Source organism: Cyprinodon variegatus, unplaced genomic scaffold (assembly GCF_000732505.1).
Source record: "Cyprinodon variegatus isolate N-32 unplaced genomic scaffold, C_variegatus-1.0 Scaffold256, whole genome shotgun sequence".
NCBI classification, from domain to species: Eukaryota; Metazoa; Chordata; class Actinopteri; order Cyprinodontiformes; family Cyprinodontidae; genus Cyprinodon; species Cyprinodon variegatus.
The window spans coordinates 974,477-1,000,770 of record NW_015150709.1 but is presented as its reverse complement, the minus strand read 5'-3'; the positions used below and the strand labels follow the sequence as shown (position 1 = coordinate 1,000,770).

Below are 26,294 nucleotides of genomic sequence, written 5' to 3'. Positions count from 1 at the left end.
AAGGGTTCAATCTGTTTTCTTTTGTTATTATTATGTCTTAAAAGCAATGTAAACATGAATGCGTGTGTGTTTAAATAGGCTGAGGATGGAGCTGGGTAGGAGTGGCCGTAGAGTTTGCAGCCAGTTTTGCAGGAGTCGTGGACTGGCTCGCAGTCGGTGGCTGAGGCAGCGTCGATATTTCCTGTCAGCAGCTCAGAGCAGAGCCGAAGCGAGGGCGGAGGAGGCGAGGCGTGGAGCGGAGCGGAGAGGAGAGGGATGGCAGAGAACAGCTCCGAGACAAGCGGCTCCGTTCCTCGGAGATGTCCGACCCATTCTTCCCCGGGGGAGAGAAATGCTTCAGCGGGTGTCGGAGCTTCCAAATGGATACGGTTAAATGTTGGGGGGACGTATTTTTTAACGACAAGACAGACGCTGTGTCGAGACCCCAAATCATTTCTGTACAGACTGAGCCAAGCGGATCCCGAACTCGACTCGGACAAGGTACATGCTAAGCTAGCTCGGCTAGATAGGGCTGTGGTTCAGAAAGCCGTTTGCTTTGCAGTAAACGTGTCTTTATTTGCTATATAAATTTTGTAACGACATTAAAGTAATTTGCACTTTTTATTTCACGTTAATTAAGACAAAGTTACTATTAAGGTGATGCTTAATCGAATTGTTGGTACTAGCTAGCATTAGCCGTTAGCTAGATTCCGACAGTCACCACATGACATAATGCTGCTAGCTTGCTCTTTGTTGTTTGCTTTTTCTCACCAAAAGTTATAACGTCTCGCTTTTTGATATCTAAAAAAATTTAATTCTTATTTCCAATTGTTTGAGTGTTTAATGTTTCATCCAGCCTCTATTTTAAAAGAAGCTTCGTCGGATAAAAGTTTTCTCGGTCGGTAACATCTAGGTGTCAAATAGTGACAGTATAATTTGACCTATTTTTTATTTTTTTTTAATCACCAGATTAATTTTAATCTATTAAAATAAATCACTCCCAGAAAGCTTTAGATGTATCCCCCAGCTATTGTAGTGATATCTTTTGGATGTTATATGCAGTCATATGAATGATTGCCTAATTGAGTAATAAATAATGAGCTTTTGGCTCAGGTTGCTCTTTGGGGAAGTCATCATCTATTTTACAGCTTTCAACAATTTCAATCCTATTTATATCCAAATAAAAATTAACTCTGTATATCCTGTCTTATATAAAATATTTTACAAATTAAGAACCTTTTTTCTGTTTGGAATAACAGAGATTTTGCAGTATTTCTCACCACTGAGCAGATGTCTGGTTTTAAAACTACACAATAAATAAAGGTTCTCTAGCCGGTATTGTTTTATTATGACATATTATAAAAAATAAAAAAAATTATTTAGTAAACTTTTGATAATCCCATAAAATCTTAGGAAGTTTAATCTTTGAGGTATTTTAAAATTTAAGATGACCTTAGAAAAGCCTCATGAATACACTTTATTGAAACTTTACATATCTATCAATTCTTTAAATATTGCAAAATTATTACATTTACCATTAGGCTCAAATAGCTCGATCCAGATTTAGGTACTGTAGTGTTTAAGATGAGACATTTGTTAAATTACCTCTATTAAAGACGATATATTTTTTCATGTATTTGAGTTAAGTTCATGTTTTATAATTCAGTAGTGATGTTCTATTGATTACCTAATGATTGTAGTATATCAGTTTTTTAGATTTGAATTTAAGTAGGGGTGTAAATAATCGTTTTGTATTGATGCATCGATCCCACAGCCGACGATCCGATGCATCGACGCGTCTGCAAGAGTATCGATTCATGTGTTTTGTTTTGTTTTTCTTCCGGTCTGTTTTTATCCATTTTCTCCTAGACGTAATTCTGAATCCTGTGCTGTGGTGGCGCTAAACCAATTTTGCCTTCCTACCTCGCTTCCTTTAGCCATTACCCTCTTTCCGCTTGCACACACACTCGCTTAAACACAGAGGCGTTATTATTTTTCAGTGAATGAGGTTTTCATAGGCGTAGGTAGAGTACAACTTTGCTACTTCTTTTTCTTTTATTTGCTGTTGTTTTTCAAATAAAATGCATAACCATATTATAGCTTTCATTGATTTATTTTAAATTTGAAACATTGTCTACCCTGTAAGGTATATAAAACAAATTAATAAAAAATAAATTAACCAATTAATTGAATCGTATCGTGGTGTATCGAAAATAAAATAAAAAATAAAATCGAATCGTTGGGTGAGAAAATTGGTACTGAATCAAATTGCCACGATGGGTGTGATTTACATCCCTAAATTTAAGTGGATCAAAGGTATTTCAAAGTCTATTAAAACAGTGCAGAGGATCTGATGTCCAGTCTCAAACACAAAGTTGCAAGTTGGATTTCAACTTCAGCAGTATACAGGGTGGCCTATATAAGAAATGTGGAGGTGTTTATCCCCTCAACCCTGTCTGACCCAAATGCGAGAGAAGCCTCTCTCTTTTTAAGCAATTCTCTGGTTAAACAGTCCAGTATGTGAGTTTTTAAGGAACTTGTTTGGTTACTGGTATGTGATCTATTGTCTGTTGTTATTGTTCATGTTTGTGCCTTGGGATTTATTCTTTTCATCTGTTTGCATATTCTTATCTTCACTTTTGCTCTCTAATATGCTAAGCAGAGATAACGCCTCATCCGGTATTTTCATGCAAATATCTTAATCCCTAAATAATCAGCTTGGGGTTTTTATTCTGTTTATCCTCCGTGAGTGATGGATCAGTCCACTTCAATCCCTCGTCTTAAGTGTACATCACACTCTCCAGCCAACATGGTCGGTTATTACTGGATATTATACCTCTTGCATCTGTGTCTCAGTTTATATCCCCTTATTTTCGGCTCAGCAGAGAGGAGCGTCCTGGCTTTGAATGGGATGAAATGCACAGGGTGAGATGAGAGCTTAGTTTTTTTTTTTTTTTCCCAGTAAAGGAAGCCAGTGGTTCATTTCTCAGTCACGCAGGCTGACGTGCTTCAGGATAACTCAGGAGAAGACCTGCATTATTCATGTTGTTGACTGGAGCTTGTTTTGCACTTTGGGGTAGACCAGGGAGAAAGTGGAGGAAGTGCTGTCATCTGCATAGCTGTAACAGTCCAGAGGTCTAGTTTTAAGAAATCACACTTAGACTCTTTTTCTTTATTCACCCTATTGATAACCATTGGTCACTTCTTACTTGGCTTTTTATTGCTAACACTGGTCCCCGCTTGCAAGCGTCTCATCTCGATGCCACCAGAGTGAAGACCCGGCTCACTTTGCTCTGAGAGCTCTATAAATTTTTCACGTGGCCCTTCACAAAGGATTCATGTTCCTTCACCATCTTTTCATATTTAACTCCATTTGCTGCTCAAAGGAGGTACTTTCTCCAGCATATATGACAAAAAATTCGGCTGCATTTATTGCCTGATGCACTTTTTTCCTTCATGCCCCGGAACGCTGCAGGAGGCAGCGTAAATATTTAACGGCAGTATCATCTCCCTCTGCGCTGTCTTCTTGCAGTAAGTGCTCAACAGGACTCTGCGGCAGAGGCTGATGGCAAATTAGGTTATTCTGATATCCAATTGCATCACCTTTTATCTAAAGCAAGTTAACTTTTCAGCTCGTATATTGCAGTGTGTCATTTTAAATTAACCATTAAATGTTAGTGGGTTGTCAAAGCCCTCTTTCTTGGGCTGTTTTTAATAATTTGGGCACTAAGAAAGGGCTGTTCAGCAAGCATCCGAGATGCACCCATCAGACTTTGTGGCCAATTTCCAATTTCTTGGTTTCTTAAAGCTCCGACACCGCCAGTCCTATTTGATCAGATTTTGATTGCATGAGTAGTAAAACCCATGAATTCTGCTGGAACATATTCAGAAGGACAAGATTGAACGATTAAGTTCTGATTTCCACTGACTTGGATTAACTTCACATTAAGGCTAAAAAAAAAAAAAAATCCCTTTTTTGTTTTTTATATATATATATATATATATATATATTTTTTTTTTTTTTTGTTGAACCAAAGATCATCTGCAGCGTGGCCAAGTGGAAACGTTGCGGTTAGAGGGTGGGCCACAGTGGCATTTCCTGTGGGAGGATATGTTTTGTGTGTTGCAGACAAATGATAAGGTTCATGATACTGTACATGCCCCCCCCCACCCTACCCCACCGAAAAAGTGAAAGCCATTCTAATATTAAGTAGATGTAAGTAACTGTGTAACGTTTCTATTTTGTTTAAATATTTAACTAAAACTACTATTTTTGTTACAGTAAAGTCCAGATAATTTCCAGTTATATGAATTCCATTCAATGATATATCCATATCAATTTAACTTCTTTTATCTTCACTTAGACTGTAGCCAACATCGAGGTCAGGGTATATTCAGTGATTGCATAAATGCTCTTCAGAATTTGAAGTTCATATTAAATTTGGTTGGTTTCCTGACATGAATTTGATGTCAATTCAATACAGAGGTTTTGACCAGTTTTGTTTGTTCTTGGTCAGTGTTTTTAAAATCCTGGTCTTCAAACCAAACTGCCCTGTATGTTTTAGATGTTTCCCAACTTTCACATACCTGATATCAAATGATAGCAGTTTAACAGGCTTTACTGAACTGCATTCATCGGGATCTACGCTGTGTTGAAGAGGAGAAACATCTAATGCATGCGGGACAGTGGGCCTTGAGCATCAGGGCTGAAAAACACTTTTGTAGATCATTGGATCACTTGGTTTTATCCAAGTCTCTACCAGTCAACTGCAGATATAAGGAAACCATTTATAATTATAAGGCAGTCCTTTGTCTCATTTCTTCAACCCACTGAGTGCAGTGCATCACCTCCACTGGCACGATACTGCTACTTCCATGTTTTTTTACAGTTTAACCTCTAGTTTAAGCCGTCCGTTCTTGTGCCTGATAATCTCAATTTTTCACTTTGTTCTATAGACCAGGCACCCCCAACCTAGGTCCTCCAGGCCTGCTGTCCTGCAGGTTTTAGAGGTTTCCTTGATCCAGCACAGCTGATTGTAATTGAAAGCTGATTAACAGGCTTTTGGTCTACTGGTCTGGTCTGGTCTGGTCTACTATTTTCTTTGTTCAGCCTTTGGAAAATCACAACGGTAAACAGCGTAGGTTGATTGAGATGAGAACCCTGGGCGAGGAATACCCTGACCCTGAAATCCCACATCCTCCGCAACTGCCCCGCTACGCAAAGCCTACAGCCTCAGCGGTTCCTCCCATCTTGCGCCGATATAAGTTCCTTTGAGCTCGAGGAGAGCATGCGTGATATTATCCAATCCAAATTTATTTAAGAACTTACAAAAAACCACAGTGAACCAAAGTTCTGTACAGAATATGTGGTACAGCTAACATATTATTAGTAATAGATAATTAAAACTCACCATCAGCCTCCAGAGAGAGGGTGGCCCAGTGGTTAGGGCGTAGGGTTTGGAATCCTGAAATCCTATAGGTTAATTTCTCCAATGTGAGATCAATAAAGTTCAGTTATCACACATGCAGTTTCTGCCCATACATCTTCTATAACTAGGACCATACAAAATTAGTATGTTCTTCCAAAATCTGCATCTCTTCATCCATGCCTGGGCTAAGAAGTTTCTTTTGAAGTTGTAAGATGCGCTCTTGGAAGTTGATGTGACTGGATTTGATGAAACTTTTAAGCCTCCCTGTATAAAATAAATATTTTGATCGAGATGACAAACTGTATGTATGTTGAAGTACCAATAGTTTGCATCCAATAATTTAATTAAACGGTCTTAGTTTTTGTGAATATATAAGAATTATGCTGTAATTTGTAGTTACCGAGCAGTCGTACCCTATTTTACTTTGACAAACTGGTTCTTCTCAATGTTCTTTTTCCTGTTTGGTGCGATTTTCAATTGCGGATGTCGACCTGGCTGGCTTCCAATGGACCAGAGCGAAGCAAAAAATAGCTTGCCTCCGTATGTTGACTGACGGACGGAGAAGACGTTTGGAGGAGTAGTCGTGGATGTGGAACAGTTCTCATTGATAAACATTACTGCACAAATGCTCCATAGAACGTACATGAGTGGAGCGGGGCTCCGAAGGAGGATGTAGAATCTGGGGCTTTCAGGTTCTGCTGGCGGTTACTGATCCTTGTACACAGACTTTAGCAGTGGTCCTGATCCCATGCAGGTATCTTTTCAGTCAGTAAATGGACACTAACTGTAACAGCCCTTCTTCCACTCCATCTCTGTTCCTACCCCTTACCTAGGCCTCCAGAGAAGGCCTTTTGTTGGGACTAAACATGAGTTCCTCTCTGCAAAACATGGCTCAGTTTCAGAGTCCTGGTAATAGTTTTGCAAAACTTTAGTGGAGGCCATATAGTGAAAGTTAATTATAATTTGGCGGAATATACACCTAGCATCTTTGTTTTATCTATAAGAGGAGACCTGTGTGTGTATGTTTAAGAAAACTTTATTTAGAGGCTTTTTTTATATAGCAGAAATTTCAGTCCCACATGCAAACTTGTATGACTAAAAAAAAAAACTAAAAGCTCTTGTACTTTTAGTAGGTGTATTTTTAGTGTATGCAACTGTGTTAAAGGGTTTATATTTATCCACAGAAATTAAGCACTTTTGGTGGGCGTTTAATAAAAGCTACTTTGACCTGTCGGCTGGTGCGACATGTCCGTTGTCTCCTGATGGATTAAGACGGGGAACCCGAGATGAACCAGTTGCTGGTGTCCTATTCTGGGTGTCAGACCTTCAGCTGGTCCGGCTGAAAACTGCCTGGTGCCAATCATGGGCAGAGCAAACTCCCTGAACTTTCCATAAGCTAAAGAAAGAAGGAACTAAGTTTTTTTTTTTTCTTTCTTGTTTTGTTTTTTTTGGTGCAGGGTTTTTTTTTTTTTTTTTTTCTTTCTTGTTTTGTTTTTTTTGGTGCAGGGAAATGCAGAATGATGTATCATCAGGTGTTTGTTTTTCAGCTTTCCCACTCATGGAAGGACCATCTATTGCTCTCTTAATCAGCAGGTATTGCTGATTAAGAGAGCAATANTGCGGTTAGAGGGTGGGCCACAGTGGCATTTCCTGTGGGAGGATATGTTTTGTGTGTTGCAGACAAATGATAAGGTTCATGATACTGTACATGCCCCCCCCCACCCTACCCCACCGAAAAAGTGAAAGCCATTCTAATATTAAGTAGATGTAAGTAACTGTGTAACGTTTCTATTTTGTTTAAATATTTAACTAAAACTACTATTTTTGTTACAGTAAAGTCCAGATAATTTCCAGTTATATGAATTCCATTCAATGATATATCCATATCAATTTAACTTCTTTTATCTTCACTTAGACTGTAGCCAACATCGAGGTCAGGGTATATTCAGTGATTGCATAAATGCTCTTCAGAATTTGAAGTTCATATTAAATTTGGTTGGTTTCCTGACATGAATTTGATGTCAATTCAATACAGAGGTTTTGACCAGTTTTGTTTGTTCTTGGTCAGTGTTTTTAAAATCCTGGTCTTCAAACCAAACTGCCCTGTATGTTTTAGATGTTTCCCAACTTTCACATACCTGATATCAAATGATAGCAGTTTAACAGGCTTTACTGAACTGCATTCATCGGGATCTACGCTGTGTTGAAGAGGAGAAACATCTAATGCATGCGGGACAGTGGGCCTTGAGCATCAGGGCTGAAAAACACTTTTGTAGATCATTGGATCACTTGGTTTTATCCAAGTCTCTACCAGTCAACTGCAGATATAAGGAAACCATTTATAATTATAAGGCAGTCCTTTGTCTCATTTCTTCAACCCACTGAGTGCAGTGCATCACCTCCACTGGCACGATACTGCTACTTCCATGTTTTTTTACAGTTTAACCTCTAGTTTAAGCCGTCCGTTCTTGTGCCTGATAATCTCAATTTTTCACTTTGTTCTATAGACCAGGCACCCCCAACCTAGGTCCTCCAGGCCTGCTGTCCTGCAGGTTTTAGAGGTTTCCTTGATCCAGCACAGCTGATTGTAATTGAAAGCTGATTAACAGGCTTTTGGTCTACTGGTCTGGTCTGGTCTGGTCTACTATTTTCTTTGTTCAGCCTTTGGAAAATCACAACGGTAAACAGCGTAGGTTGATTGAGATGAGAACCCTGGGCGAGGAATACCCTGACCCTGAAATCCCACATCCTCCGCAACTGCCCCGCTACGCAAAGCCTACAGCCTCAGCGGTTCCTCCCATCTTGCGCCGATATAAGTTCCTTTGAGCTCGAGGAGAGCATGCGTGATATTATCCAATCCAAATTTATTTAAGAACTTACAAAAAACCACAGTGAACCAAAGTTCTGTACAGAATATGTGGTACAGCTAACATATTATTAGTAATAGATAATTAAAACTCACCATCAGCCTCCAGAGAGAGGGTGGCCCAGTGGTTAGGGCGTAGGGTTTGGAATCCTGAAATCCTATAGGTTAATTTCTCCAATGTGAGATCAATAAAGTTCAGTTATCACACATGCAGTTTCTGCCCATACATCTTCTATAACTAGGACCATACAAAATTAGTATGTTCTTCCAAAATCTGCATCTCTTCATCCATGCCTGGGCTAAGAAGTTTCTTTTGAAGTTGTAAGATGCGCTCTTGGAAGTTGATGTGACTGGATTTGATGAAACTTTTAAGCCTCCCTGTATAAAATAAATATTTTGATCGAGATGACAAACTGTATGTATGTTGAAGTACCAATAGTTTGCATCCAATAATTTAATTAAACGGTCTTAGTTTTTGTGAATATATAAGAATTATGCTGTAATTTGTAGTTACCGAGCAGTCGTACCCTATTTTACTTTGACAAACTGGTTCTTCTCAATGTTCTTTTTCCTGTTTGGTGCGATTTTCAATTGCGGATGTCGACCTGGCTGGCTTCCAATGGACCAGAGCGAAGCAAAAAATAGCTTGCCTCCGTATGTTGACTGACGGACGGAGAAGACGTTTGGAGGAGTAGTCGTGGATGTGGAACAGCTCTCATTGATAAACATTACTGCACAAATGCTCCATAGAACGTACATGAGTGGAGCGGGGCTCCGAAGGAGGATGTAGAATCTGGGGCTTTCAGGTTCTGCTGGCGGTTACTGATCCTTGTACACAGACTTTAGCAGTGGTCCTGATCCCATGCAGGTATCTTTTCAGTCAGTAAATGGACACTAACTGTAACAGCCCTTCTTCCACTCCATCTCTGTTCCTACCCCTTACCTAGGCCTCCAGAGAAGGCCTTTTGTTGGGACTAAACATGAGTTCCTCTCTGCAAAACATGGCTCAGTTTCAGAGTCCTGGTAATAGTTTTGCAAAACTTTAGTGGAGGCCATATAGTGAAAGTTAATTATAATTTGGCGGAATATACACCTAGCATCTTTGTTTTATCTATAAGAGGAGACCTGTGTGTGTATGTTTAAGAAAACTTTATTTAGAGGCTTTTTTTATATAGCAGAAATTTCAGTCCCACATGCAAACTTGTATGACTAAAAAAAAAAACTAAAAGCTCTTGTACTTTTAGTAGGTGTATTTTTAGTGTATGCAACTGTGTTAAAGGGTTTATATTTATCCACAGAAATTAAGCACTTTTGGTGGGCGTTTAATAAAAGCTACTTTGACCTGTCGGCTGGTGCGACATGTCCGTTGTCTCCTGATGGATTAAGACGGGGAACCCGAGATGAACCAGTTGCTGGTGTCCTATTCTGGGTGTCAGACCTTCAGCTGGTCCAGCTGAAAACTGCCTGGTGCCAATCATGGGCAGAGCAAACTCCCTGAACTTTCCATAAGCTAAAGAAAGAAGGAACTAAGTTTTTTTTTTTTCTTTCTTGTTTTGTTTTTTTTGGTGCAGGGAAATGCAGAATGATGTATCATCAGGTGTTTGTTTTTCAGCTTTCCCACTCATGGAAGGACCATCTATTGCTCTCTTAATCAGAACAGGTATTGCTCTGATTAAGGAAATTTTGCGTCAGGGGACAACATTTGAGATAATCAAAATACAGCTTATTGCTGTTTAAAAAAAAAAATCATATTTGAAGGGTAAAAATGAAAATCCAAATTTAGTAGTGGGGTTTTTGCTGCCCATATTCAATATAAACAGAATTACCTGTGAGTGTGTGTTGTCAAAATTTAGGCATCATTTATTTTTTTTAATTTAGTTTTATTTTTTTTTTCCCTCAGGGGTTTGCGTGGACAAATGATACACAATTCTAGGTTTTTGACACTTATGGAAATTTCTGGTTTATTATTTGCATTTCAAGAGAGACAAGAAGTGTTTTTAAGAAAGCACATTTTCTAGTATTCTATGATATGACTTTTTCTTTTCTCTTTCTTTTCTTTTTTTTTTTCAAAGAATTAACTAATCGAGGTCCATAATAAAGCCCCCTGCGTTCAACAGCTAGGACTTGGCAAGAGCAGTTTTACTTTAACCAGAATGTTATAGTTACACCTGTAGTACATCTACGAGAAAAATTACCATTAATTATTTTAGGATTCTGTTGAGACTTTTTTTGTCATAAATAAAGTTCAAGTACTAATCCATTTTAAGGCCACAGAGTATCAGAAGTTTATCTTTAACACGATAAATCTTAAGCCAGCAGTATTTATAGGGGGAAGAACTACATTGACTGCACTAAAGCCTCATTTGTGCTTCATATTTGATAAAAACTGTTCTGTAATGCAGCATAAAATGTTTTAGAAGGTAAGCAGGTGATAAAGTTAAGAAAATACAACTATTTTATTTTTCTAGGTGGAAAGAGATGTTTGAAAAAATGAACTTCTAAGGATTAAAATCCTGATATTCATTTATTTTCCAGTTGGTGGACAAGTGCTTGTTATCTGGGATCTGTTTGAAATAAAAGAATAAAGCAGAAAATATCTTCTGACTTTTCTAAACACTTTGGGTTATTTATTACAAGTCATATGATTATTTCAACATTTACCATTAATATCCCATATCACATGATTTCCTAATATCACACAGCCCTAATGCAACACAATGAGAAGTTGTGGTATTTTGCTCATTTGTATTTCAAATAAAATTCTGCAAAAAGTATGTTGACCTTTTTCAAAACTGTAATTTTTTTCTTTATGTTCATGTCGGATCAGTTCTTTGTACCAAACTCGTAATTAAGTTAGACTTGATCATTTGCCAGAGCTTCTAATTTGACTTTTGAAATGCAGGAGTTTCAGATTTTGTTTTTAATGAAACTAAATCTCACCTGTTTGTGTAATTTCCAGTCTGTACTCTAGCTTTCATGCTGTGACAAGACAAAATGCCTGGAGTGAAATAGTGTGATGGGATTCCTAGTGAAAATCAGGGTGCTCCTCTGTACCACGGGTGTGCATTTAGGTTTTTCTTTTCAGCGTCTTTTGTAAAATCTGATATGAATGTAAGGAGTTAGCTCGGTTTCATCTCTACTGTATGAAATATACAGTTATCTATTGTACGTTATTTTAATTTCAAAGCTGAAATAACTGCATTGCTTCACTCATTAGATATACAAATGGTGTTTTAAAGCACCACAAGGTAATTTTTAGAGTTGGAACCTCTTGCAACACAACCTTTTGAAAATAGCACTGTTGTAAACACCGACTGCCCTCTGGAAGCCACGCATCCCACAAAGGCAGTGCGTTGTCACACTTTAAGCACATGGAAGACGTCTGTCATGACCAAATCTCTAGAGGGGTGGATAGTATTGCTTATTATTTAATCCACAATGTACAGCAGCCTTTTCTATTTTGCAAGCCATGTCCTGATCTGATTCCTGTTTTCTCTTCTGATAAAGTTTCCCTTGCCCTTTTTTGCTAGCTCTGCCATGTTTAATAAAGCTTTTGAAAATAAGAAAAAAAAATCTGTATGGCTATTGATGCCGGTGGCTTGAAATTGGGTTACGTTTCTAGCTGTCACTGGGAACAGGAACTTGTCAGTGGGGTTTTCCAACTAGAGCCAGTTGGTGGAGACCAGTTGGCGGACCCCTAAATCATCTCATAAATGCTTAGATTACCATCACACTGATATTTTGTTATCTACGCTGTCTCCAAACGGAATGTTGATGACACTTTAAATTCCTAATATTTCTTTTAAAGAGGACTATTGACAGGCACTACATCTATAAAGGTGCTTATAAAGATTGATTCTTGCTACATGTCTGCTTTAAGATCTAATTAAGTTGAAATCAACCTAGTACCGGTCCATATGGGCTGTGTAAGTCGAGCCTTGTGTGCATTCTTAGTTTGAGTCCACCTGTACTCATTTTTAAACCCCTGTGACTAGAAAAAGTTTAAAATCTGATGAGAATGGAGCTCCTGTGGGCTCCTGTGGAATATTTTTGACTTCATAAAGAGGTCAATCTGCCAAGAGGGCTTAACGATTCATTACAAAAGACATTGCACTGGGACTTTAACTCATTATTAGAAAGATTAATGAGATTTATGTTGAATTAATCTCTGGATAATACAAACTATAAGAAATTGCAGCTTTTTGGGTCGTTTTAGGCAGTAAATCCTCACCTGCAATATTCGCTGTGAAAACTATAATTATTATACTTTTACAAATAAAAAATCTAAAAGTGCTTCACTACTACATCATCAAAATTAAATCATAAATAAATAGGGCCAATAAAAAAATTATAAAGTAACATTTTTGTCAAGTTATGAAAATGTTTTCATATTTTTTAAGTGAGACTCTAAAGGCAAAGTCATAATGATGTGAAATTTTTAATCTGTTGAAAATGCAGCAAATAGAGCAAACTAATTCTGAATTGAAATGACACATTATATATTTAATAAACAAGTTCAACATTTAACCCCTTAAACATTTAAATGGGCCATGTAGCTTTTCTAAAATCTTAAATATATTTCAGCACTGTCCATGCTAGGCAAAAGATTCTCACCATTTGATAACTAAGGACTAAAACCAGTCTCTACATTTTATAAAAGTTCATGTAACAAAAAGTGAAATCTGTTTCATCTACAAAAGGAATGATCCAATAGACCATTTACATGAATCAATGTCATTTATCTGGCTCTATATACCGACAGGTTTATTTGGTGGAGGTTTTTTTTTTTATATTTATGTTCAGTTGAATTAAATTAGTTTGGAAATTGGTGTTTGGTTTGGTTGATTTTAACTAGTCTCTTTTGTATGTATTTGGTTGAGTTATTGTCAAATTGTCTGAAATAAATTCCTATTTATTCATTAATTTATTCATCTGCACTGTTGTAGAAACAATGCAGGTCTTTGATTATCGCTGATGTAATATAGGATAAGGTCATCTAGGCGTGGTCTAGTCACTTCTAGTGACACATACAATATGTAAGAAGGATCTGTCCTTAGATGACCCCTGAGGATCCGACCACTGAGTAGACCTGCTGCTTGTAACAATGTTGTCTTTATAAGAGTGACTGTTTCAGTTCCAACACAATATCAGTGTTCCCTTTATTATGTTAGTATGGTAAAAATCTAATGGATTTCCTTAGCAAGCTGACCTACAGTACATAGTAGGGAAGTGGTGGCCTAGGGTTTAGGGCATAGGACTTTGAATCCTGAGATTGGGAGTTCGATCCCCCACTCCCCCAGACTGCCACTCTGGCTCCCTGGTTAAATGCAGAGATAAATTTCTCCAATGTGAGATCAATAATGTTCAATTCTTTAATTGTAACCTTAAATGTTCTTCCTGGATAAAAACTTTCCAAAACAGCAGCAGCAATCAAATTGATGCATATTAAACATGGTGTGATAAATTGAAGGAATAACTTAAGTAAAGGAAACACTTGATTGGATGAAGGCTAATTAGATGTTGAGATGCAAGATGATTAGCAACCTTTTCACAGATTTATTCCCTATATAATACAACCTAACAGTGTTAAGTTATAATTTACAAACATCTACTGCATAACAGGTAGAATTACCTTCTTTCTTTTGATCCTTTCTTGCAAGTGCTGAAAGTATATAACAAAAGTAAAAACTGATAAATGATCAATGTTTATGTTGACAAAACATCTAAAGTGAACCACAGCTATTTTTCAGCCTGCACATGTACCCCATTTAAATTGGTACGTTTTGGTGAAGAAAAAAGCAAATAATCCTATGTTTTAATTGGGGTTCTTTAAAATACTTCATTCAGGTTTTCTCCTTTCTACTGAGCTGAGAACATAATGGTTCTATAGTAAGAGCAGGGTTGGATGTTTGATTTGTGATCGTGACCTGAAATGCTGCAACATAACATAGGTCTGCCTGTGATGTAACAGACGTCCTTCTATGCCTCAGCTAAGTCCGCCGCATGTTCCCAGTGTATATAATGAGAACGGTATAGCCCATAAAGCCTTTCCTGTGTGTACGAAAAGTGATGCTTGTTTCCCTCACTAAATGACACATTTTGATTAACATTTGGCATTAGAGGGATGCTGTACAAGCCTGAATTTTATTCATTTATGAAGCTAGCCATCCAAGCGAGCAAAACAGGCTAATAGATGGTTGAACACCAAGGTGCTTTTTCCTGCTCCCCTCAGCGGGATCCGCCTGTTGTTCCAAATCTTTTCTGTTCTGCTCTAATTGTTTTAACTCGCTCTCCTGGTCCTCCCCTGAGACTCGCTCGCTCTAATCACAGCACAGAAATAGGGGAATACCCAGCGGTTGTAAAGGAATCAGGATGAAACCCAAAGGCCTGAGGGAATACCGAAGTAACATCCCAAAGCAGTCACATGTATGACCTGGTTTACCCATGTTGTCTCAACCGTGTTAGATGTTAAAATCACAGAAACTGTTGTTTTCTCTAGCTGTGTTTGACCCTTAAACCTTTCAGTTTGGGCATTTCCTCAGGCTTAAACAGGCTGTTTTTTTCTTTCTTCACAGGATGAAACTGGTGCCTATCTCATTGACAGAGACCCTGCATACTTTGGGCCAGTGCTGAACTACTTGAGGCATGGCAAACTGGTGCTCAACAGGGACTTGGCAGAGGAAGGTAATGTCTTACCGTCTGTAGAGGCAGCCTTTAACTCTGCTTTTCTTGCCCTCTCCCTGGGGAGAGCAGCGTTTCAGTGGATGCACATGTCTAAAATCAAGATACGCTTTTCTGTTTTTAGGTGTTTTAGAAGAAGCCGAGTTCTACAACATCACATCATTAATAAAACTCATCAAGGACAAGATCAGGGAACGTGACTGCAAAACATCACAGGTATCTAATATTTTCGACCATTTTGAAAACCAGGATCAGGCATCGTTTGAATTTAAACGAGTCAGAGTCCTCGCTTTGATTCTGGTTCCTATCAATTCCAATTCTTTAAGAAGTTACCTAAATTACCTGTCTTGATGAAATTGAATTTAATTCCTTCAACGTCTAACTTGGTGTGAACATTATGATAAGTTACAACAGCATATAAATATCAAACTTATGAATAATGTAATCTTATGAATTTTCACACTTGAACTTTGACATGGCACTTTGTTTAAAACCTCATTAAAACACATTTACATGTATCCATTGTTTGATGCTTCAGGTACGTGTGCCATATAAAAGTATTTAATTTTATTTAACTAATCCTGACTGTGGATTGTTCTAGACTGAGTATCTGAGCTGATGGAAAAAGCAGCACAGTCATCCTGAGAGTTTCTACCCTCAGCGTCATGTACTGCACCTCGGTTCCACACAAATAGACATGGAAGTAGTAAAATTGGACTTTTATGGACAGGAAAACAAGGCAATTTTGTACTCAGTCATTCAGTTAACGGGCTTCATTAAATGAAACGGTTTTCAAATGAACTAAAATCAATAATGGATAAGATTACGATTGAAATTATTAAGAAGTTCTGCAGATCTGCGTTAAAAAGGGTTTTCATTTGAACCAGAACGTGTAGGAAATGACGCCGGTACCTGTTAAGATGTAAAATTAGACGATAGTACGGAGAAGGCTCTGGTTACCCCAGAGGAAGTTGCGCTACGAGTTTAGAGGAGGAACAACCTCAGGGAGCCAACCTTGGCACAACACCGGTGGTCAAAGACGAGTCTATCAGAGTTTGATAGTGCTGAATTATGTCGGCCGTGTGCCGTCCATTGGGTAAAATAATCTCTGATCTCTACTGATCTTCTTTTATTTCACTTTTAGCCAGCCTTTTAAAGGCTGCATCAAAAATAAATGGTTTTGCACACAATGCTGCGGTTTCCTCTCCGCTGATATTAGGAAGCTTCTATTTCTTTTTTTTTAGTTTTAACGGCACTAGTGGATTGTTTTTTCTGGACAGTAGGCTATAAGGAAAGGGGAAATGAGAGAGGGGCAAAGAGACATGCGGGAACGGACCACAGGCCAGATTCGAACCCAGGCAACCCGTGTCGAAGACTAAGGCCTCCACACATGGGTCATGTGCGCTAACCACTGCGCCACCAAAGCACACCCCAGCAGCTTCTATTTCTGGTCTGTGGAGTGGGCATTGAAACTAAATTGAACGATTCTGGTAAAACTGATATAGTCGACTCGAGCCTGTTCTGATTGATTCTTGATTATAAATACCCAAGCCTAGAGCCACAACATGAGTCAAACAGTTTTATCCTGCTGCTGTTGTTGTACTGCAAAGGAATTCAAACCCTGTTAAATTTTTCACATCTTAAAATAAAGTTGGACTCACTGATGGCTCCAGTTTAAAACAAAATGAAATACACAATATTTGAATAGTTTTATCTCAAAATGCTTTAACCTGCCCAAACAAAAGTTATTAATATGCAAAGATGCATTCTAATATACAGCAGAGCAGGTTGAGTTCAGCAGGCCCAGTGAGCTGAGATGACGGGATATTCCAGGGACAGGGGCGAGTTTTGTGAAAGGAAAGCTACTTTGTAATCAGACAAAACCGCATCTCTTCTTTTGTATTTAAGTTTTTTGGACAGATTAAGTCTTTTATTCGGGCTTTGGTGTCAAGGCATTGCGAAGAGTTGCAGGCAAAGAGAGAGAAATGCTGCTGGGTGCAGAGTTATAGCTCTATAAAATCCGCTTCTTTCCAGCCATAATCCTCCATCCTCCGAGCGGGAATGGCATAATTCAGGGATTCAGACTCCTTCACTCTTCTTTGTGTGGTTGAGTCCTTCAATGGCTGTGCCCGATACTTACGTGTCCTTATTTCCTTTTAGGTTCCAGTAAAGCATGTGTATCGGGTGCTGCAGTGCCAGGAGGAGGAGCTGACACAGATGGTGTCCACCATGTCTGACGGCTGGAAGTTTGAGCAGGTAAAACTCTTCCCTCTGGGTCTGAGCAGCAGTCCTTCTGTCATGAACGTTCCCCTTCATCCTGCTCTGCTAACATTAACCCAAGAAGTCCAACTGAAATGTGATCCTTATCATAAAAACAAACCAAAGGCTGAACAGCATCAAGGATTTATTTTATTTTTTTTCAGTAGTTTTTTTTTTTTCCATGCATACATGATCCGGGCATGCTTTCTGTGCTCTGATTGGTCGTTGCAGCTTGTCAGTATAGGTTACGGGCGGGCCCACCAGTCAGAGTATCTGCTGATTGTGTCAAGGGAGGTGAAGGGAGAGGAGTCTACTTTGCCAAACAACAGCGGAGAGGTGTGTCCCACAACTCTGTGTTTACGGGCTGGTCACTGCATGATCCCCATGTTGTCCATACACACCCCTTTGGCCATTGTTTGTCCCAAGTAGACACATAGCTGTTGATTTTTTGTTTTTGTTTTTTGGGAGCCAGTTCTTTTCTGTGTTCATTTGTTCTGCTTGCTCACTGATGAAGCAAAGAAAACCTGACACCTTTGTTCATGTCTGTGATTCAAATTTGTTTTTATTTATTATCAGGTTGTTACAAAAGACCAATCACTGTTCTGGGTTGACTTTAATTTAGCTAACAAAGGTGAGTTTTATCAATGGAAGTCGACCTTTTAAAAGAAATTAATTGGTGTGTTTTTAGAAGTGACTGTAATCGGTCGATCCGTCTAAAGCAGATGTTCAGGTCAGATTTGAAACAAGAATCTCAGCAGAATATCTTCTCAAAATAGCTTCTATTACCTTATTCTTAAATTAAAACAAAAAGTTTAGATTTACAACAGGAGTTTGTAACGTTAGGAAGGTGAGGATATTTGGTTCTTTTCTGCCTTGTTGATGCTGAACATCAGTGAAGCTGCTTCACAACAACAAGTATCTGGCAGCAGGGCGTAATGAGGCGATGCATGTCTGAACATGCACACCTGGGTACAGGCGGGGATGCATGCAGTCTGCAGCACACTCGGCCACAGCAGGAGCTTCTGATTGCTTGAATGCAGCGTCCTTTCAAGGATCACATGACTATTGGCTGTCTTGTGTTTTTCATGACAGGAACAGTGGATGTTATAGAGCAATGGATATGGATTCAGAACCTGTTTTGGTTTTCAAATACAGCTCAAGGTTTTTTCAATAAAAGGTGTTTTTCCTCGAAATGTCTCTCCCTTGTAGCTGTGGGGAAAATCCTAAATTATCAATCTACATGTAGTAAATACTGGCCAGAGGCGTTTGCCTTTGTGGTTGCTGCTTTTCAAACATTTGCTTGTTCTTCTGGCATATTTTGAATAATTTTCACCCAGCATGTTGCTCATGGCTAAATCCCTCCGTCTCTCCTCTCTCAGTAGCTCTGTGCTGATCGTAGCATTTTTGTCTCATGAATGCTGGTCTGTGTCTTTACTTTGTTTGGTTCCTCTTTAGTGAATCACATTTTATGGTGCTCCACTTTTATAAAGGTAACGGGTCATAAAATAAAATTTTTTGTGATTGCTTTCAGTGGAAGTAATTATATGAAGGCTGGAACTTCAGATGTGATCTAGAAGCACTTAGAGGAAAACTTTTATACCGGTGCTTCTCTAATTTTGGGAGGATTTAAAAGATGGACCAATCTTCATTTATAAAGTGAAAAGCTAGATCTAAAAATATATCCCCATTTAAAAATCATGGCTGCAATTTGTAATAGTTTTTTTTTTATTTTTTTTTATTTCTAATCTTTTGAACATGATTGCTGCTCACTGTTGATAGAAAGCTTCTAAAATATTCTTTTTTAGTTTACCATAAGCCATGTTCAAAGAGCAAGTAAGGTGGTGATGTTTTGAGAGCATCATGAAGCACAGTGATGATGGCATCATTATGTGGGCATCCTTTATATCCTCGGGGCAAAAGGAAGCTGGTTAGCATAAAAGAAATAGATTTTTAGTTCCAAGTTTAGGGCACAATATGTTTTCATTTTTCCTTCCCATTTTCTGGAAGATTGTGGTTCTCTGACATAACGAGGAAAAAACGGGTTCAATGGACGTTTTGCCAGATTACAGGGAAGCTCAGGGTGGATGCTTTTTTTTTGGGACAGTTAATAGTTTAATTAACTTCACAGGTCTTTACAGTTTTTTCTCTGCTCATTGTTTACATTTGTAGTCTTCCATCTTGGGCTAACATCTTATTTTTGCGTTTTTTTTGTTGTTTTTCTCATCTTCTCCTAGCTCGTCAGTATCGGCTCCTCTTACAACTACGGAAACGAAGACCAAGCTGAGTTCCTGTGTGTGGTCTCCAAGGAGTTACACAATCAATCATACGGGACCAACAGTGAGCCCAGCGAGAAGGCAAAGGTGAGCATGAGGATGGTGAAATGGTGAAGTAAAGTCTGTGCTGGATGTTTACTTCTCTGTAACTATGGTTTATTATTTGGAAAATCCTTACAGAAAATTGGTTTAGGAATATAAATTTATTCAGTAAAAAAATCTGAGGTTTAGTATCGGTAAAGGAGAAGAAAATGTATAACTATGTGAAACATCTGCTTTATTACCATCTCCCTGCTTCCTTAAGCTTCACTACTAAACCACAAACACACATTTTTAATTGAAGTGAACTTCAGGGAGGATTTATGTCATGTTTAATTTGACCCAGTGTCTAACCTGTTTAATCCGGTAGTTTTAATGCAGGAGCTTTAGGACAGAGCAGCTCCGGACCGGTACAGCTATTGGCAAGGTCTCACATGTTCTTTAAGGTTTCAGAAAAAATGACGGCTACACAAAAAAGTTTTCAAAAAGAAACTGGAATTAGGCCAATGCACTGACTTATAATAAACATAACAGCCCTGGAAATGGTGATTTAAACACATTGACCTTCCTATTTGTACTGTATGCAAGTTAAGGCAACAATCTGATAAAAACTTAGGTTTAATCTTTGTGTAGCAGTGACCGTTTTGAAATGCTAAAGAGAACCCTGTAATCTTTAGAGGTAATGTAGTACCAAAATGGCCGATCATTTTTTTTGTCTTTTGGGATTGTCCAAAAATATAACCATACTGGAGGGAAGTAACCAATGGAACATGTAAGATTATCGGAGTGAAAATGCACTATTCCTTTATTAAATACCTAAATCTATTCCTCACTAACACGTTTATCTGCTAAAGATCCTTATGATATGTATTTAAAAAGCTATAACCCGGAGATGGCTACAAACTGACCCTCCAACCTTACGGGGAAGTGTAAAAGAAATCTATAATATGGAGACACTGACTTATCTCTTGAGACTGGAACTAGAGAAATGTTTTGAACGCTACGAAAAATGGATAATGTATGCTCTGAACCTAGAATAGTAGGACACAATCACGTGATGTAAGGAAATGAGCGAGCTGTGACACCATGATGTTACACCCATGAAAATATTTTTCTTTTTTCTTTTTCTCTCATTCTTCCTTCCTGTTCAAAATTCAAAAAGAATACCCTATAATGGGTTTATATGGAGGTTAATTAACATTTCTTTAAGAAAACAGTTCTACTAGTCAAATTATGCCTCCCATTCTAATTCAATAAGAGTTGTTTCTTTAAAATAATGACCATATGAAGTATTATTTTTTCTACCCAAATTTGCATCACAAATGTCCAACATGTGTCAGTTACAGGCATGTAAGGGCTGCTTTAGATCCTAATAATCCACAGAAAAAGAATATTAAATGGTTAAAGAGTAACCCCTTTTTTTTTGTTTATAAAATCAGAAATAAAAACATTAAAGTCATTTTCTAAGAAAATCTAAGGATCTACTGGAGGTCCTGGTTGCTATGTTGGGTGTGTTTGTTTTCACCTCCGTCTTAGCTTGCTATCACAACAGGCCCAACAGAATTTCTCAGTCAAACGAATTGTCCTGTAGAGAAAAACAAACTACCTCTATAAAAAACATTTTGCACATGCCCACTCTTATTTAAGTTCTGCAGGAGCGATGTTTAAAAATAAACGATTGACATGAGGTGGAAGGCAAGGAGAAGAGCATTAAACGATGGATGGGACTTATGGTCAGAGGTCATCCTTGACTTTATGTTGTGGTGTGGAGGATGTAGGAGCCACTTGTTTGGGAGACGTCAGCTCACACCTTGGAATATTACACACTTGCTTGTTTTCCCCTTCTCTAAAAAAGTTTTATTGGAAGAAATGTATACCCTACATGATAAAATGTTTTATGGTTCCATTAATGGTAAAATGCATACAACCGAATTTTAAACACTGCTGAATGGACTTGTCTCATTAAAAAAAGTCACCCATAGCTTCAACATACCTCGTCCTATTGATGTAACCTCTTTTCCTTACTCCTGTGGTTATAGTTTAGACATTTATCACCAAAAACCAAGAGGTCTGCACTTCAAAAACATGTAGGATGTACTTTTAATAAATGCTATTTGGGTATGACCAGTTTGTAAAATTCCCCATTATACCTTATAGTTTCAGCACTTAAACTAGTTCCTTTTTTTGTGTTTTTTTTTTATTTTTTTATTCCTCCTCTCCATACTTAGAATTTGTTCTCTCTATTGGTTTTATAAGGTGCCTTCCTTTGTGTTTCCTCGTGGAGATCAGGGACTGGAAGACTGATTTGGAAATGAACTGAATAATATTATCCCTTGTTGACTCTTTGATTGCTCACCGGTCTCTTTATTCCCCTCTCACCAAACCTCCTCACTTTCCCCACATAAACCGTCCTAGAGACGCTTCTGGTTCAGCTCAGTTTGAATGCTTCCAGCAATGGGAAGCATCAGAATACAGGCTGGAAATCTGCTGCCTTGGCGATCAAATACCAGATGTTTAACTTCAGGTGAAGCTCTCTGTGAGACCAGAGGGGAAGAGATCCATTCCTTTCCCACCCTTATAATTATTGACATACTTGCAGCTTCGTCTAATGGAGGGCACTCTGAATCATAGACTGCTGCACTTCTGAATCAAGCCCTCTGAGGCAGACATAGACAGGAAAGGGTGCTTTAAATGGTGCAGCAGTGGTGTGTTTATCTGAGGTAAAATTATATACCTTAAAATAGGAGGATTTGGAGAAAACCTCCATTTTTTTCCCTCCCTGTTCTTAGACAGTGAATTTTAACATAATGTAGATTTATTTTACATTAAGAGAAACATTTCCAGCTTTTCTCATTTACTTATAAATGAGGTAATTATAAACCCAAAATTCTGTTTCTTGCATATTAGAATAATGGAAATATTTCACTTTAATTTATATACTTTTGCTTTCTGAAATATTGAAAATAATTATTGTTTAATAATAACCTGCACTATACGTAATAGCTTAAAAATATATAACACTTTATAAATTCATTTTTAAAATGTTCAAATATATATACTCCAATAAAAGTGGAAATATGAAAACTTTAAAAGACTTAAAAATGTGTATATTTTCTGTCTATATCAACAACTGAGAGCCTTCCTTCAGCTTCAGACTTTAAGGGAAGAAGTAAAAATTTTAAATATGATTAAAAATTAAAAAGCAGGACAAATATAGCTGCTTCTCTTTTCTTATTTTCTGGTTGAAGCTACACTTTAGCTTGTTTTGAGGGGATGGTTTCTTTCTATTGAAATGCTTGTATTTCACATATTCCTTAGCATTTTCTGCTTGATAACCTCTTCAGTGTCTTCATATCTGGTAGAGAAATAAAGTGTCAGGGACAAATGTTTAGTATTCATATTTGTTGCTTTTGGATCATAACCAGTATGGATGTTCGTCCAGATTTTACTTTATTTGACTGATTTCTATGTTTGTTTTCAGATTCTTCAGGAACGAGGCTCCCGGATGTGAGAAGCACTCAGTATTAGGAGCTCCAGGTGTTAATGATGCAGCCGAATCATATCTGTGGAAGAGCGTTGAGCACAATGGAGATTTAGGGTGCGGGGAGGGGGTGTGTGCATTTATTTGTCTTCCCTCCACTTTTTATTTTTTATTTCTTGATGTAAATAAGTCTGTTTACTGACAAGTCGTGCCTGTACATTTAAACTGGACCTTTTCTTTTTCTTTTTTTGAATTGGCGGCAAGTATTTTGAATTTTATTTTATTTTTTTTTTCTTATCTGCAAGTGAGGAATTGTAATCTACTAATGTTTTATGCTATGAAACATGGCCATCATCACATAGGGCCAATTAGTCACTCAGGGTCATCTAATGGGTTTGTAATATCGTTCAACTCTGGGGTCTTGTAAGGGATCAGAGTGGTTTTTAATAACTCCTAGTATCAAAACATGAAATCAATGCTTGGAGGCATCAAGAAGGGAATTGTGCTTTTACACCATAATGAGCTAATTCAACCTATCGGATACAAAAAAATCACCTGACAAAATGTCTATCCAAAGATTTTGAACATTTAAACAGACAACTGTGATCACCAGGGTCCCGGTGGTTCATTTTATTTATTTTTTCCTCTATTCCCATCCGTTAGTGAAAACGTCGCTGTGATGCAAGCAGCAAAATACCTAAAAGCTCCCCTCTTACATTGGGGAGTCCGCTAGGGATATCGCATCAGTTCTTGATCAGTTTAAGGGCGATTGAGTAAAAGCAAGGGCCGGTAGAAGTGTAAGACGATCAGTTTAAGGATACATGCGATTAAACAAAAATTTCTAATCTGATCCAGCTGCTCTTATTTCAAACAGATTACCATTATTTATACAAATGTCTTGGCTTAATTATGATGCATAAAAGCTAAAATATTAAATAAACGACCCCCTAATTAAGGCGCCTATCGAGTCCACTATTCTTAATCTGCTCTTCATAAGGTAAACGCAACAACAAGCTAACATTAGCTGAGTAATTAGGCTATATCTTCTGATAACTATACTGCAGTCTGCTGCTTTATAGACATTCTGCTTACAGCTTGCAGATATATTTTTAAAACAACCTGAAATACTGCTAGACTAATATCTATTTGCTTGCTTTCAGCCAGCTGACCAACAGTGCACAGGTCATAAATGCGAACTCCACACCTCAGGTGAACTCAAACCTTAGAAACAGAGTTACATGAGATTTTAAAATACTTTTGACCGGCCCATGTTTGTACTACAGGATCAGGACCTTCATAGTTTCTGTTTTTAACAAATCAAAACATTTTAAAATACGAAGATGTGTCAGAAAGAGTACTTTGTAGCATACCTTGAACTGTGGGGTTTAGAGGAGTACTTTAATTTTGCTAGTATGTATAATTCTGAAATGAACTGCCAAAAAAAAAAAAAAATTATTGAAATGTGAATTATTTTATGGAATATTTTTTTATTCAGTGATTATTGACCTCTTGAAGAAAGTTAGGGTAAATGTTTTCTTTTCCTCACTCCAGTGATATCAGAGTTCCCTTTAAGTTGTTTCTTTTAGTGCTTAAGGGATCGTCCTTCATTTTTCCTGAGGAGAAAATACACTGCGGATGGACTGGAACCGTTTCAGGCGGAGGTGAAGGACTCCCTTCATATCAACATGATTTAGTCTCCGTGTAAATAGCAAAAACTCCAGCTTGATATTTAAATCATTTTAAGAAAAAGCTGCACGTTTTGTACACTGTATAGAGAACACGACTTCAAAGGGAGGTTGTTTATACTGGATTTTTGGTTTTAAAGATTAAAAAAAATGAAGCGGATTGTGATGTTGACTTGCTGATGCTGATTTAGGATTCCTTTCTCTGAGATATTTTGATAACCAATAACAAAGCTATACTTGGCTGGCTATGAAATTGACTGTTACATTTAAAAACATTATTTTTCTTCTGAGTGATATCGAGCAGTTAAAATTATCAGCTTCATAAACAGGATAAGAAGCACTACAGTGGAAGACTGTGCACTCTGCTTAAGGCCTGTAATGTAAATACTGCATTTTAGAAAACCTTTGTTGTTTTAAGTTTGATGTGTTAATTTTTTATATATATATATAAGATAGGTTGGATATTTTATTCACAAATAATCATTTAGTGTTGCCTTTTTTTTCCCAGTGACCAAAATCCAATGTCTTATGCTTATTTAGACATTGATCTTAGTGTCAGGGACAAGTAAACATTTCTTAATGCTGGCACACTTTATGTATATAGACTTGTAACGACTCACCAACCTCCATTTAATCACATTCACACAAACACTTGATTAAACCAGTTTTTATATTTCAGAATGAGTATGGATGCATGTTTTTTGACATAGAAATATTTAAATATAAATATATAAACACATGTATAAACACACAAGGGCTTTTAAAAGTGCAAAAGTCGAGATCTGCAAAGAGGTTTTAATCAAAGTAGACTGGACTTTTCCTGCCAGAGCTAGGCTATGTTTACATTTGCTGTAGTATTCTGAAGCCTTCCAATTACTACTGTCTTGCACTCCCTTTTAAACTTCGTCGACCCACTTTGGACTTGTGTGATGTCACCAGTTGCAGCTAGCACTCCCTGGATTATCACTCCGACATGCAAACTAGTGATGAAACACTTGTTCTCTCTGTTCCTAACTGCCAGTTGTTTGTCCCGTGTTGAGAGCATTCTTTGTTTTCCACGTTTCCTCCCATAGCAGAATTTCATTATGTCATGTAACTCATTTTGACTCGGAGCTAAAGCCAGTAAGTTTTGATATATATATCTTTAGTGATTAAAAGTATGTTATGTTTAATTTGCCTGGCTTGGTTGTAACTCTGATTATATTCTGCTATGCGGTTTTTGATCCCCACATACGTTTTGCATTTAATGCTCTCCTCACAGGTTGTTTTTTTAGTATCCAACATTAATAGTCATTCATCTGTTGGACCAACTCCTTAAATCTGTAGCCTAATATTTTTAAGTGCCCAGCTTGTTTTGCATTGGAGTCATTAACCACAGATCACTGTAATGCATGACTGATGATCACATTTTTAATCAATAGGAATGAATGTGTCATTTCCCCCCCCCTCAAACTTAACAGTTGCATCAATGAACATGGTTCTCATATCACTACATGGATCACTTCTATATGATCTTATGCAATGTTAACAATGTACAAACTAAGTATGAGGGGATAAGAGATCTATATGGTCTTGCATAAATAAATCCAATAAAAAAGTTGT

General features: G+C 37.7%; 1 protein-coding gene across 2 annotated transcripts; it reads left to right on the top strand.

The window, feature by feature from the left end:
* Positions 1–141: 141 nt before the first annotated feature.
* Positions 142–26,294, top strand: LOC107089550 (BTB/POZ domain-containing protein KCTD5-like). Of its 2 annotated transcripts, XM_015382414.1 has the most exons (7): positions 142–480; positions 14,850–14,958; positions 15,080–15,171; positions 17,116–17,211; positions 17,446–17,550; positions 19,449–19,574; positions 23,008–26,294. In XM_015382414.1, the coding sequence occupies exons 1-7, from the start codon at positions 256–258 to the stop codon at positions 23,035–23,037; spliced, it is 783 nt and encodes a 260-aa protein (XP_015237900.1). In that variant the 5' UTR covers positions 142–255; the 3' UTR covers positions 23,038–26,294. The 2 variants fall into 2 exon arrangements, with proteins under 2 accessions (XP_015237900.1, XP_015237901.1); XM_015382415.1 differs by lacking the exon at positions 17,446–17,550 and having other exon boundaries at positions 148–480.

What these genes read in the sequence shown, in the direction of transcription:
- LOC107089550 (XM_015382414.1), top strand. Translation starts at nt 256, where the DNA reads ATGGCAGAGAACAGCTCCGAGACAAGCGGCTCCGTTCCTCGGAGATGT. An exon ending in ACGGCTGGAAGTTTGAGCAG is followed by an intron (nt 17,212 to 17,445) that starts GTAAAACTCTTC and finishes TGGTCGTTGCAG; the next exon opens with CTTGTCAGTATAGGTTACGG. An exon ending in TGCCAAACAACAGCGGAGAG is followed by an intron (nt 17,551 to 19,448) that starts GTGTGTCCCACA and finishes ATCTTCTCCTAG; the next exon opens with CTCGTCAGTATCGGCTCCTC.